Source organism: Alternaria arborescens (genome assembly GCF_004154835.1).
Source record: "Alternaria arborescens strain FERA 675 chromosome Unknown contig_84, whole genome shotgun sequence".
In the NCBI taxonomy this organism is placed as follows: domain Eukaryota; kingdom Fungi; phylum Ascomycota; class Dothideomycetes; order Pleosporales; family Pleosporaceae; genus Alternaria; species Alternaria arborescens.
The window spans coordinates 23,273-38,327 of record NW_021167939.1 but is presented as its reverse complement, the minus strand read 5'-3'; the positions used below and the strand labels follow the sequence as shown (position 1 = coordinate 38,327).

At 49.9% G+C, this 15,055-nt stretch overlaps 3 protein-coding genes across 3 annotated transcripts; all 3 read right to left on the bottom strand.

The window, feature by feature from the left end:
* Positions 1–1,575, bottom strand: AA0111_g12525 (hypothetical protein; the record flags this gene model as incomplete). Its single annotated transcript, XM_028646515.1, has 1 exon — positions 1–1,575. The coding sequence occupies one exon, from the start codon at positions 1,573–1,575 to the stop codon at positions 1–3; it is 1,575 nt and encodes a 524-aa protein (XP_028499879.1).
* Positions 1,576–4,228: 2,653 nt separating this feature from the next.
* Positions 4,229–5,346, bottom strand: AA0111_g12524 (hypothetical protein; the record flags this gene model as incomplete). Its single annotated transcript, XM_028646514.1, has 2 exons — positions 4,229–5,007; positions 5,058–5,346. 2 exons carry the CDS (start codon positions 5,344–5,346, stop codon positions 4,229–4,231), a joined length of 1,068 nt encoding a protein of 355 aa, XP_028499880.1.
* Positions 5,347–10,729: 5,383 nt separating this feature from the next.
* AA0111_g12523 (Brefeldin A resistance protein) lies at positions 10,730–14,985 on the bottom strand (the record flags this gene model as incomplete). The annotated part of the gene is made up of 3 exons (XM_028646513.1): positions 10,730–12,109; positions 12,197–13,653; positions 13,704–14,985. The coding sequence occupies 3 exons, from the start codon at positions 14,983–14,985 to the stop codon at positions 10,730–10,732; spliced, it is 4,119 nt and encodes a 1,372-aa protein (XP_028499876.1).
* Between the last annotated feature and the right edge of the window lie 70 nt (positions 14,986–15,055).

Here is a 15,055-nt window from a genome sequence, read left to right as displayed (position 1 = left end):
CTATGCAGGAGACAGAATCAGCTTACCTTGGAACACGAAACGCCAATAGAAGCTAATAATGACACCGACTCCCGTAAGCAAGAATTGCACGCCAAAACCTTGTCCGCTCATGAAGTTTTCGAAGCCAGTGTCTCCGCTTGTGTAGTGGTAAGTGAGAATGACTGCGGTCAGACCTATCAAGAGAAAAAGGAACGCGATAGATGAGAATCGGCGTCTCGCAATAACCGGAACAATGTGGCTTTCATTATGTAGCGCAGGGTATTGGGACTTTTGATCCTGGCGTGTCGAGTTTTGAGGGCCTGTTTGGATGCTCACGAGGCAAACGCGTGTCGAACCATCATTCTGAGTCTCTGAAACGAATTTGTATCTAAACCCTTCCAGTAATTGTTTCATGTGGTTTTTATGTGTTGCAGCGCTCAAGGTCTTTGAGTTTGATCTGATTCCAGTACCCCAGAGAGTAGCGGCTAGCGCCGCTATGCTTCTCGGATCCGAAGAAGAGACCCACTTCTTGTGCCGCTGGAGGATTAGAACGATGATGGTGGAGCTAGCCATAACGGCTAGAAGTGCTTGGATAATTCTCGCCCCTGGGACGAAAACTCTTATTCTCCCTGTGCAGCCCAAAGTAGTGTGATCGCACTTTCCGATCGTTTGAATTCCTATAGTCTCGGGAGCGAGAGGAGTGATCAGCGCGCTCAAAACAGCGAGAAGTACAGTCAATGGCCGCGTCCATTGTCCGCTCTCTATGGCCAAGAGTGGCGATATCGGGGAGATCATACTGACGGTCAGAGCTCTCTCGGCAGCGGCTCCGCTTGGTGACGCAAGACAGTAGAAAGGTTCCATGGAAGCGGTCACACGGCTTAGGATAACCCATGGGACGGTGAACATTACAGATAGCAGCGTTGGAAGATAGGCTCCTTGAATGTAGTCCCATGTACTACCAATGTGGCCGTTTTGCTTCCGAAGATAGGAGTTCGGCGCGGGTGACGTTGCATTGGTATTTGTAGTTGCGGTCGATGTCTCGATCCTTAAATAGGCGCTACTAGCTGCTGTGGATATTGGAACAGGGATTGTAGTTGCTGTCTCGATCCTTAAGTAGGCGCTATCAGCTGGTGTGGGGAACGTTGGAACGGGAGTTGTAGTTGCGGTTGACGTCTCGATCCTTAGATACGCGCTACTAGCTGCTGTGAATTCTGGGCAAGAATTGCAGGGCGTAAATGTCAAGGTCTCGCGGATGGCGCCTTCGTAATCCGTTATGGGCAGATCAGGTGCCAAAGATAAATTAGACTCGGGAGCGGGGACGACAGGCTGAGAATCGAATTGTCTGTGTTGATTGGCCAGACGGGTTTCAACAACGGTAATAGTCTTGAAAATGCTGTAATCTTGCGTGGTAGTATAGATGTGCTGTATGTCTGTAGACCCCCGGCGTTGTTTTGGCGCAAAGATAGGGTCATCGACACTCGGAAGTGTGCGACAGGCGTACTCTACAAGCCCTATCAGTACCAAAGAAATAGTGAACAGCGTTATCAGCGAGGCAGGGTGGAGGATCGCAGGACGGAAGGTATTCTGAGACTTCATGCTGCGAATCAATGACCTTGAAATTTTACTGGCAGGTACAGTCGAAAGTGAAAAGTCGCCAGAAAAATTGCAAATTCGACGTAACCGATCCAGCTATCCTATATACACAACAGTCCAAATGGCATGATTTTTCTAGGTAGGTTTGACGGTGAGGTCCTAGCGCATTCAGCCGCAGTATTAGATACAGCGCCACCACTCTCGCCAAGTTGTTAACCTAGTCTCTTTTGAGTGGCTTCTCAGTCGGCTCATGGAGTCAACCCGTACTGTCGTAAGAGGGTATCGTGATTCGGATAGCCTAGTATGTGGCCCGCGATCTGGCGACACGTGCAGCCATGCAGTGCATAATGTTCAGTTGAAATGATAGGCAGCGAATGGGGTGTTTCGATGCACTCGGCAAGATCCGAGGCTGAGTGAAATCATGGCTTCGCTTAACAGTTCTTTAGCACCTCAGCCCTGCGCCATCCTTTTCCGTTGATTGGATCCAATTTCGGGAGGTGTGAATAAGAAAGTTCTCACTTAGGCCAGCGGGCGCAATTAGTTCGTATACTCAGGTAACCCTCCGCAGTAGTGAATATCTTGTCCTGCATCATACTGAGCGAAGATATGCAAGCCCGCTATTGCCTGCGACCCGATGAACACTCATTGGTGATCACATCATGTTCGACGCTCATTGATCTCTTTGCAGGTTGCATGCATTCAGCTTTCAAAATTCTAGATAAGCTCGGCTGCGACGTAAAGCCGCTCGAGTTCTTCGGTCTCTCATACACAAGGCGTGCGCGTTGCTCACACACACACACACACACACTCAAGATAGATACATGTACTCGACCACTCCGAGTTTACGAAACTTTGCATCGAGAAGACGATGTCAAGAAGGAGTAAACCGAGGCTGAGGTTGGGGCTGATGCCATATAGATCGGCGACGCGTGTTGCGAAGTCACAAGTCCGATCCAGCTCCAAGCCCAGTACTACATCCGCCATAGTCGAAGCTCTTCATATCGAAGCAAATATGTTTGATCCAAGAGCAACTTCAAACCACGGCAGGCACAAGGTAATTGGGAGGATCGATCACGCCGGGATTTTCTGGAAGGCGTTTCTACATGATTACAGTAATTGCCAGCGTTGTCAAAACAGATATCAAAGAAGCGCCATCTCATCAGTCGATGGCCTCAAATCTCCCCGAAGCAAGCACAGAGGCTATTGATGTGGAGGGCAAAGTGATACAAATGCCGTTGAACCCAGCCGGCCACCGCGAGGTTTTTGCCTACCGAGTACATGAAATTCAGTGTGGCTGGCGACCTGGAGATTTCTCTTACAAAGCGTTCGAGTTGCCGAGCCAACATGAACTCTTTCGTTGATTCGATGGACGTGCTGATGACAACATGTACGCACAACGCTGCCACGATATCAAACATCTTATCGCAGTAGAAGTTTGTTCCTAAACACTTAGCTTTCCTATATGCAGTTATATACACGTAAAATCTGTTGATTATAACTAAAGCTATAAATCTAATGGAGTTCTAGAGAGGCCTTGTAGAGCTATAGAGAGCCACTATGACGCTCGACGTGAGTCACTGTTTCCAAGCGTCCAGATTGACTTTAGTTCCGATAATGCTGCATTGAGCACTGCGGAGCGCCACTCCGAATCGGTCATGATAGTAATGAGAAGTGTCGCTGGCTATGTTGGATTAAGACACGCACGGTTGCAGAACGATGAGCATTCGTCGCACCGCTCTTCATGACTATTAATTGCCAGAGTGTTGGAGCGAAGAAAGCGTTTCTCTGCGGTCCGCGACGCCTATCGATTTCCAGAGCTTTCACGTTGCGGAAGCACGTCTAGACACAAGTACAACACGAATGAACACTGGTGCTTCTGCCTATTGCAACAAGGCCTTCGTTCTCATCATCTCTCATAACCCCTTGACGACGAGCGCAACCTATTCTGTTATGCACAAATCTCATCTACTGCCTCGACGCCCTGGCACACCTTCGCAGCCTCACAACGAACAGAAGCCTGTTGTCAGTTTTACCAACAATAAAAGATATCTCCAGGGAGCAAATCGATTGTCTTATCCGAAAGATGTGGGTATACATAGTCTGGGTAAGGGAGAACACAAATCAGCATTACGCATCAGCCCGGAACGGCCAGCAAGTATGTGAGCTGATCATGACAATATGGGGGATACTGAGTGTTCTGCTGACAGATTTGAAGCCTGCAACATCGCAGCTAAGATCTGCAAAGGTGTATCGCGCGCCGCTTGGCTTATTGTCAGGGCGTCGTGGTAGCAATGAAGCCTCAACAGCGCTTCGATTTCTTTCGGCTGAGACGATACAACGGACATGGCCCTGCTTGCTTGAGTGATTTGAGGTTGGTAACTTGAATGGTATGAGTGTCATAGAATTGCTTTTGTTCATGTAGGGTCTCTAATGCGTCTGAAGAATAACAAAGGAAACAAGAGAGAAGACATACTTCAAGAGCATCATACATTAGGCGTTGAACGTGAGTCTATATGGGAGCCGCTGACATTCGGCAAAGGAAAACATAAGAAGGAGGGCATAAAGATCGTGGTGGTGATAATGGTGGTGGTAATGGTGAAGAAGGCTGGAGCGCTCTGAAAGATCCCGTCGACTGGGGAGGGGACTTTTGTCATGGTCAGACGGCAAACACCATGCCACCGAAATACCCATTGAGGTCGAAAAAGTCCGAGAAGACGGCATCGGTTCCAAAGTCAAATTCTCCGAGATTTACGGAGTCGCTGCCAATGTCGCTGCCAATGTCGCAACACAAGAATGCGTCGAGTCCACCATCACAGGTCTGCTCGTATCGAGTACCCAATGGCTCCCCGGGCTTTACTTCATCCTTGTCCATAGTTACAGAGCTTTCGAGCTCGTCCCCAATTTCGGTGCCGCCGGGTTCGTTGTAGCAGATGTCAAAGGACTCTTTAGGTTCATCCTTCACTCCTACTTCGCGGGTCTGGACATGTACCATTGTGGTTCGAGGGATCATATGGTCGTTCCATATGTGGATTGCAACTTCTCGTATGTGTGAGGATGTGATCACTCCCGTGTTGACACAAAAGGACGAGTTCCTCTCCTCGCATTGGAGACATTTGAAGCCGTTAGAACCTCCGCGACAGTCGGTGTTTTTGTATTCCCCTAGATGTTCCATTATGAAATGGTCCAAGAACTTTGACTTCGATGTCCATCGTCTTTTCTTATGCTCTTGGCACGTGCCCCCATTTCCAGGACATCCATATGGCATCACACGCGACGTGTCCTTGACTGACTTTTCTTGATTCGGTTTCTTTCCCTTCAAAGTCTTGTGCGGCCGTTCGGTGTTCTGGGAAGAAGGAGCCGGCCCCTCGTCAGGGTCTTCGGACATCTTCCGCTTGAGGTTCACATCCGCTTTCAAGACCGGTAGTAGAAGTCGTTCTAGTTCATGTCAGCTTGTGAAGATACCGTAGTCATGTCTGGCCACTTACCGTTCGCACGTATTATCCGGCGTAATTCTTCCATCGATAACTCCGAGAGATTATCGAGTATCTGATGAATTCCAGCTTTCTTCGAAGCCTGGTGTGTTTGGACACTCAACAGAATCTCCGCTCCACTTGCGTTGGCCAACAGCATGTTGCGTATGTTCGTATTCTGCTTTGCGGTGCCTCCATTAACCACGATCTGCGGATCATGATGATCGAGCTTCGAAGCCAGCACTAGGGCGGCTTGTGGATAGGCGGGATATCCATTGGTAGGGAAATTGATTGCATGATTCATGACTGGAAAATGTATTTGGATTGGGTTACGCCTCTCTTCAAGATTGGAACGATATTACTATGAAGGTACCGGTAGGTCTTCAAAAGAAAGGAATGTCGGAAAGAACGGGAATCAGCGTGATGGTAATGCGAAGCATACCAAGAGGACCGTACGTGGAGGTAGCTGCTGATGATAGCGAGTGAATGATTAAGTCGACGAGCCTGCGACGAAGGGCGTATAAACGAGCGTGACGATACTCCAAAAGTGTAAAACGAATCGTGTGTCAATACGGGTGTTGACGATAGCGAGTGGGCGATCGAGACGACGAGCCTGCGACGGAAATTATCTAAAAGAGTGTGCTGGTACTTCAACAAAGTACCAAAAGGACTGTGAGCGGGTAAGAGTTTTAATGATAGTGAATAGAGAATTAAAATGGCCGGCGTGCGATGGAAGATGCGCCGACAGAGAGTATAAAAGAAGCGCGAACACGGACGACATTTGGTTGCGGGGAACTGCATGAGGGATCAGCGCTAGGTCTGATAGCTCTCAAAAGTCGCGTCGGCAGACGGTGACCGGGTGCATGGTTAAAGTGGAGCCCTGATGGGCAGTGTTCGCAAAAGAGGGTGGCCTCTGCAGACGAGTTCAGCCTTTCGCAGACAAGGTCAGCAGTGTTCCGACATGGCGACAACCACTAGACACCTGCAGATGAAACCATTTTACCGAGGCGTGTGGGAACAGTCTCCAGTTGCGGTAGTAAATTGGGAGTGAACGACGTTCGTATGAGCGAGACACTTCAAAAGTAACGAATCGCAGCGGAGTCGGTGTATAGCCCGGTTGTAATTATGAGGACCCACCTCTACCAGGGTGACTCGATGTTTCAGACTCCCACCCCCTAACCCATGCTCACTGACGTGGTGCTGTCCTTGGCACCCTTCCAGAATTGTAAATGTTTGAACATTTTAGTCACATGACCGTTAGTCCGATGGTTTCGCCTGTGGCAAATAGACGTTGCAATGTTGTCGGCGAGTCTGTCAGGTAGACAAGATCCCAAGTTTTCTCAAAGCGGTCACCGCTGCAATAGTCAAGATATCAGTCAAGTGTATCAGCATCACTGTGAATCGAGTGACGTAAATACTCTCCTTCTCCTCTTGCACTTTCGGCTCAAGATGAGTTACATCGCACTTCACATTGTATCTTGCCTGATATGGGACGAGGCAACTCTGCTTCCAGTGGCAGGCAAATGTGCGTCGTGTGCGCTGAGCTAGTGTAGGAAAGGTGTTGCAGACCCGACATTGAAGCTTGATCGAGATGCGCAACCATCAGCATGTGAGGGCCCAGGCTGACAGCGCCGATTAGCCGAGTGGAGGACTGCTTGCAGAAGGCACAGAGCGAGGCAGCTCTCTTCGCGCGAATTGATGGAGAGGGGCTGTGAACGATTCATCTACTGCAATACGTATCGTGGACGTAATCATGGCTTTTTCCTCGTCAACTCTTGTTACAGCAGCTAGTTGCATGATCTTGCAGTCGTCCTTTGGTGCCACGCCTGAACCTGGCCCTGCACCCAGCACCCATGCCATTCATTGCATGTCAGGCAAATGCCGGTAGCTCTTCCTGTCAGTCATCTGACGTTGCTAGGAAGTTACGTGCATCCGGGCTTACCCTGTCTGTTGACCTGATTTCAAGGCGCGCGCTCGCACGCGCTGCACCATCTCGCATGCATGCAACTCGGCGTGTCGATCTCGAACGTATTTGAGCGCGCCTCCGTGCGCGGGAGAATCAAGTCCCCTGTCACAGATTCTAGAAGGTGCAGGGGCTACGCATCGCAGCACCTTGCGCGTCATCATTTGCCTTGATTGTGGTCGTGCGCTCGGCAGCCATCCGCGCATGGATGGCGCATAGTGCGCAGGCTCATCCTCAATTGTCGGCTCAGCATCTTTTTGGTCCTCTGCCAGGTGTCTGTAATCCACGGGAGGGTTGCGAATGCCGACGCAACAGAGGTGGAGTTGCGCTCCACAGGCTTCGTACTTGCCGTGGATCCAGTTCCTGTGACTTGAACTTCCATCAGTGCATGCGATGAAACTTGCACACCAGTGTCGAAACGTCAATACCGGGCCATCCATCTCTTCTTCCCCTCTCACAGTTCGGTATGGCTGTGCACCGCTATCGCGAATCAGCCCCCACACGCACTTCCTTATCTCTGAAAATTTTTCATTGGCGGTCGATAAAGAGCTTACTTTGACGGCTTGCGCCACAGACGCAGCTTGGCCAAATTTATGTCAATGATGATAATTTGATACTCTTGAGAATGCGCACCGTAACCGCATCGCATAGATCGGCTCTAGGGACATGTCGATAAGCGAGGTGTTTCGGGGCAGCAGGCGCGATCCATGAGGGTTCGCTCGCTCCCGTGGACTAATTTAGACCACGTATTAGCCATGCCCGTTGTGTCCGGAACTTACCACTCACCACCATCTCCGCCCTCTAAGTTCTCTTCTTCTCTTTGCCGACTACAACACCATTACAACCCACAGCGCGTAGTTCGCAGGGTACACGTCGGTCCTAAGGTCGTCTCCCATATTCGGTTCGAACGGACTAGTATTTCTCTCAGGCATAGTTTGCCAGCAACTACCCAAGTTCGGGATGATTGTAGTAGGCATACTTGGTGCCTTTGCATTGGGGACATTGAAGGAAGCCGCTTGCTTCAAAATGCACCAGATGCGCCTATTATGTCATCCCAAAAGGTCTGTAAAGCTACTATGTTAGTTACCGGCTAACGTCAAAAAAGAAGGAAACCGTCACTGACCCAGTCCACTGAATTTGGATCAAGCCACGGAACAGTATCGATCCAATCGTCGAACGAACTTTCAAAGTTTTGATCTAAGTGGAGAACTTGACTTCGATCCGAAGACATTATCATCCTATATCACAAGATTATGTCAGACTGTACACACGGTCGGAAGTGTAGACTTACTGCAGATGACGGAGGACTGGGTAAGCTTTCTGGTAGACAGAGCTGAGATTCTGGAGCGACTCGATACGGTGTACTGCGGCGTTGAAGACGGCACGATACGGCGCCGAGTCAGCAGCCCCATTCGCATCGTCCAGGATGCACGAGGCTAGCGCCACAGCGCCATGCACGGCATATGATCCAGTCAGGCCATACACATACCAGCGATAGTGACGCAGTTGATGCAGCTCGAGGAATTGGCGATGGAGGTCGATCAGCGCTGCTCCTGAGGTGAGACATTTCATCCGTGAGTTAGGGAGAAAACAAGCTTCGTTGCGGCGAAGGCAAGAAGGGCGATGTAGAAGAAGGTAGAGTTGATGCGCATACAGTTGGAGGATGCACCAATGCGCGTGACTTGATGTGTCAAGAAGACTAGGTGATCCGTCTATGAGGAACGTGGAGTCCCACCGCTGCTGTTCTTCAGCGATTTCTGCATCGAGGGATGTCAACAAAATCCTGTCCATGCGGTCAGAGAGCTGACGGCATAGGCGGCTCGACAGTCTGAAAAGTCGTAGTTTGAACATCGTGACGGACATCTGCGTCGGTCTTGTCGACGGCCGTACGACGATATTCTCTTGAATATCGCAGTCGTCGATGTCTGCCGGCATAGTTGCTGGAATACTGAGGAGGTACCCCATGTCGATATCTTGATAAGCCATGACTTGGTTCGTGTGTAGCATTAATACACCTGCCCAGCAGCGTCGGCGCCGTTCAATCTCGATACGACTGTGTAATCCCGAGTGGGTATCGACATTGCAACGCAACGCTATAGCGATATTTGAGGTCAAACCTGTGACGTCTCTCAGCCTATGCTCTTTGCTCGGAGTGGTTCGGGAGTTCGTGATTACCTAGCAGCGCCCAGCCGCGCTCAACGCCCTCGTAATTGCTGATGGTGTAGATCAAGACAAGGAGGGCTTCAAGAGTGGGCAGCCGATGCTTTACCATGAAATTGTCTTGTGAGAGACATGCCATTGCAGCTGCTCGAAGCTGGTATGAGATCGCGGCTCTTTCTTGATCTTGAGGCTGACCTTGTTTCAATCGAATGGCGGCCAGCACTGCATCATCATCCTCCAACGTATGCACAGACACCGAGCACATTGCGAAAAGCAACGCAAGCCAGGCTAGATCTATCTCACGAGGATTCTGTGAGAAAATCCTGTATTGGGCTTGAAATGTGGGGCCATGGAGGATATGGAATATTGGCGACAGCCGCACAAAATAATGTGTTATCAAGTAGTCACAGCAGTGAACCGGTGGTAGTAGAGCCAATAACTCATCCAGAGACCGGGAGGGGCCAACATGAAATGGGAACTGTGTGCTGAGCTGTGGAAAAGTACCATTTGACGTTGACTCGACAGTCTGATCCGTTGGCCGCTGAAGCAGAGCATCCCATGGGGAAGCTGTGTAATCGTTGTTGCTCCGAGTAGCTGGGCACGCATCGTCAAGGGACTCGTCGACCCCAAGTCCGGAAGCCGGTACCAAGTTTCCCACCCCTAGGTCGCTGTGGCGGCTCTCGTCCGGTGATGGCAAAGCTCGCTGGGTTGTGGTAGCCTTCTGAACGTATGTACATGAACTCTCACAACTCCGACGTCGGCATGAGCCACAGGGGGTCTGCCGATCACAGCGTAGTTTATGCCGTCTGCATGCTTCGCAACTGACAGGTTTTCGGGTGCGCCGGCGTACGTTGCTCGCCATCGTAGGTATACTGCGATTGAGATGTTAAAGAGAAGACGTTGGTCATAGAAGCTGTCGCGTCTTGCGAGTGATGTTTCCGCTGAGCTCCAGAAAAAAACGTTCTTCCTGCAGGGAAAGCGGAGATAAGACCTCGGGAAACATCGGTGAACAAGCTTCTTACTCCGAGCACCACTCGGAGATAACAGAGACAGGAAAGCGTCACTGTATTGAAGAGAAAAGATAAATCTCCCTTTTAAGAGTACTCCTTCCTACTATAAAAGGGAATTTTAAGGTCTATATAGATATAGATTAAAAAACTAGAAAGTTATAACGCTGTTAATCTTTACAAGTTTTCTTGTTATATCTATACCTGTTCGGCTTCTCCCTTGTATACGGTGGTGTCAGGCAGAGCTATCCACCATATTGTTGCGGCTAGACCGCAGCGCCAAACACCTTTAGTCACTCTTGGATGCATCTGAGTGGCACTTTTGAAGAGACGTTCTATTGGGGGGTTTTGATGAAGGTTCGGCGAAAGTGAACGACTCGCCCTTGAGGTGCGTTAAGATACAAATTAGATCTCAAACTAGCTATCTCTCTAAACTCAATCCTACAGTCTTGATAGTACAGAACAAGGCTTTCAAGGAGAGATAGAATCCTTCATTGCCGCTGCTTGTCCGCAGCAGCACACCATGAACGTATGGGAAGCATGAGTATCGCGCGGACTTATTTACGGAGCTTGATTCGATAGAGCCAGGTGAAGAACCACACCAACAATATGTTCAGCAAGCTCCAACTCAGCAGAACTGCCCAATCCCTCCATCGATCACCATGATAATAGTCCAGCGTGGCGGCATAATCATCTCCTACGCTGTATCGACAGTAGGCACAGTCGGATGTTGCGTCGGGGTTGGTCAGATACCCAGGATTCGTCGAGAGGAAACTTGCGGTATATTGGGCACAAGTTGCGTTTTGCGGAGGATCAAAAATGGTGAGATCAGATTCTCTACAATGTGCAACGACGCCATGTAGCACGTTCGAGACGGTACCTCCGAGAAAGTAACGCAGTGGGTCGACCCAGAATATCCAGGGGCGATAGAACGAGTTCATGGCGCTGTGAGTGACGAGTGCACCAGAGAAAACAGTAAGGGCGACCCAGAATAACGAGTTCGCGTAGCCCGCGAGGGTGGGATTCGGGAAGACGGCGGCCATGAGGTGGCAGAAGCTCGTTGCGAACAGGGATAGGATCAAGAACATGAAGTAGACATATCCAGCGATGCTTGTGGTGTTGGGATAACCGACCGTCCAGTAAATACACAAGTGTACGGCCGTGTAAGAAAGAATCTGCCAAGGAATTTCGACCAGTGTCAAGGCGGCAAGGAGAGCTTTGTAGTCGTAGATGCCGTTCCGCTCTCGTGCTTCGAAGATAGCCCATCTACTGAACCAGATATCTTGAATATCTGCTGCGGTAGCTGGAATGATCCAAACAATGATTAACATCGCGAGCAGGTAGTTCTGCAGCCCTTGCACGTCTGGGCCAGCGTTGTAATACGAAAACGCGATGAAAAGCTCACAGAAGATGGCCTTGAAGAGTTTGCTGAAGTTGTAGGGCCCATTTCTCCAGATGACAATCCAATGGCGGCAGGTGAGTTCATCTATCTGAGCCCACAGGGGGAGCGCATACTGCGACTTGCTGCGTCCTTCGATCATGTTTGGCGGTTGTTGCTGACCTTGCTGGACCAAGTCGTCAATCTTACGCTTCAATGCAGAGCATTCTTCGGAATCCTTCCAGATCTGCGGCCAGTCCTTGGCATCAGGAGCCTTATTGGTCACTGTGGAGATGATGAATTCGGCTGGGTTCTCGGAAGCGCTCATAGTTGCACCGTGGTCGGAGAAATAGTCGATGACGTGCTTTTCGTGTGGCCCAGTCTCGCCGAAGAAGACTGTTTTCCCTCCGGGCACCAATAAAAGTACGTGGTCAAACATGTGAAACAGGACTGCAGATGGCTGATGGATCGTGCAAACGATCAGAACTCCTTGTTCAGCGATCTTTTGCAGGAATGAGACGATAGAGTAAGCCGCTTGACTATCGAGGCCGGAAGTCGGCTAGAATGTGGAAGTCAGCATGTTTTTTTCGTATCAAGCAGCATGACGATTCCCCACAGATGGATAGACACAACGAAACTCCCTTACCTCGTCAAGAAATAGCAACCCTGTAGGTTTGGCTGCAAGTTCGACACCGATAGTCACTCGCTTTCTCTCCTCAACATTCAAACCACCGTCTCCTGGTTCTCCGATCAGAGCATCGGCAATGGAATCAAGTTCCAATAAGGATATGATGCTTTCAACATGGCGCAACTTGTCCTTGAGGGGAATACTTGATGACTGACGCAATCTTGCCGAAAAGATGAAGGCTTCTCGCACAGTCGTTAGTGGTTCTTGGACATCCTGTTGCATGCAAAACCCACAGGAGCGTGAAAAGGTTTCATCAAGTGGCATGCCACCCATGAGCATCTGTCCCTCTACTTGACCGACGCCCTTGCGCTGGGAGATCGTGTCTAGCAGGGTCGTTTTTCCAGCCCCAGAAGCTCCCATCAAGGCAGTGAGTTGTCCCGGCTTTACATAGCCACTGACATCGTTGAGCAGTTGCCTCTCGTTGCCGTCGACATCAACAAAGTAGCATACGTTGCTGAATGAAAACGTGCCGTGGCCAGATTCGAGGTCGGATTTCTCTTTCGCAGACACATTCTCGGCCGCCATTGGGTCTTCTGCTTGCGTGACTGACGAGTTTGAAGAAACGGGTTCGAGGGGTGTACTTTTGGTTAAAGCATTATGTTCAAGATCGTCCTGTCCCTTCTCCGACGGCATATGTTCACCAACAACAGCACCCCTTTCGAACACCGGACCGCCCGCATTGCCACTCCTGTCGGTCATAACTGTCAAGCCTATCGCTGTGAGAAAAACGTAGATGAACCACATTATGATGATGATGCCAAAATTTCTCCACAAGTTGGACCGGGAGTAGTTGTAGATCATCTCGAGGTACGCAGATCCCGAAACCACGTTGTAACCCTTGGTACTTCCAGGCAAGGAACAGCCCTGGTACTGCATATCTTCGTATCCGGGACCATGTGGAACCATTTGGTCGGCTGTGCAATGTAGATCGATGTCTGCAAATTCATTGCCCATCAATGCCTCTAGTGCATAGGGCGATGGCGAGATTCGTCGAATCCAGGAACCCCATCTGTGCATGGTAGGGACTGGAGGACCATATCCAGCGTAGGTCAAGCAAATAGGCATAGCTGTGCCGGCCATGAAAAATGCGATGTTGAGGTTTGGTGCCCACGCACCAAGCATGCGGAATAAACTCGATACGGCGCTGTAATGAACAAACAGTATCAACTCGAAGATCCAGAAGTCAGATGCTGTCTTGTGTAGACCAAGCATGAAGTAATAACAGCAGATGAACACCAAGGACTGGAACACGGCGACGGGAATCTCGGATATTGTCTGGCCAATAACAAAAGCTACAGGATGAATGAGTCCGAGCTTGTGCTGCTTTGCCAAGATTGACCGCGCTTCGATGGTGGATGAGACTTCAGCCAAGGCATTCAGGAAGAAATAGATCAGCGAGAAGAAAATAGCACCTCCTTTTTCGAAAGATCCTGTAGCAGTCTTGGAGCCATGAAATAAGTCGAACCATTCAAGACAGCGTTCACAGCGTTCAGGAAAAGAACGATGTAGAGATCTCTCTGATTGTTCCACAGCAGCTGGTAGTAGCGTCTTGATGCTTCGAAACTCTGTGTCCAGATTGCCCTCGGCTCAAGGGATTCAGGAAGAGCTGCCGACGACCTGACTCGGTTGACTTCTCCATGGAAAGCAGCAAGGTCTGTTGTACCAGATGCAGCCATCTCACGGTAGGCATCGATTTCATTCAACAGCTTCTGGAAATGGAAACTTTGACGGAATGCATCGCTGAACTCGTCCGGTGTTCTGGGAACTGGTCCTACGTGATCCTCACGAACGACTCGCTCTGATGGTGCGGTGACTGCTGTGAGAAAACCGGGCGTTGTCTGTCGGTCCCATTTGTGAAACCCTAGACTGATGAAATAGTCTTTGGCATCTTGAGCCTTGCCAGAAAATATCATTCTGCCGTCATAAATGACTAGAACTCGATCGAAGCATTCCTCGTACATAGATTCTGAACCCTGGTATATCGTGACAATGTTCGACATGCGCGTGACGGTGGAGATCTTCTTCAGAAGTTTGAGAAATTGCAGTGCAGATGAACTGTCCAATCCTCGAATGGGGTTGTCCCAGCAAGCTACCGCTGGATTGGTGGCGAGGGCTTCTGCCAAAGATACACGTTTCCTTTCGCCACCAGATACTCCGCGAACAAAGGAGTTGACCACAATGGTGTCTTTGGTGTGCGGCATGCCAAGGTTGTCGAGAAGACGGTCTGTCATATCTTCAGAGAAAGTGGTTGCATCTTGCTTGTTGTCTTTCGCAGGCTTCCGCAGGCGTAGGGCAAAGTCAAGCGTGTGCTTGACTTTTAGAGTCGGGTAATGCATATCATCTTCTGCATTGTATACGACTTCCGACCCATGTTTTTTCTTCATCTGTTCCGACGATATGGAAGCATACGAGATTCTTCCTTCGGTGCTCGCATATGATCTTGTCTCGTTGGCAATCATCTTCAGTGTTGTACTACAGCCAGACCCAGGTTGGCCAAGCACCAACAGAGTCTCGCCAGGATAAACGACTCCTGAAACATCTCGAATTATCTTCTTCGTAGATTCTTGTCGGTTGCCGATTAGACGGTAGAGATGATTCAATGGAAGCTTGAGCGTAGACTCCAACATAGCGCGCAAGTCGAGAACAGTGCGAACATCTCCGCCTCTGCCGTATGCGGTGACGTTTTCGAAGACCACACCGAGAGCTCGACCCTCTGATCTATAGAGTGGCAGACGTTCCGGTTCCATACTGTGCGGATTTGACAGTCAGCCGAGTGAACAACGCTACAACTATCTCCACAGGGCAATAGGATGACTT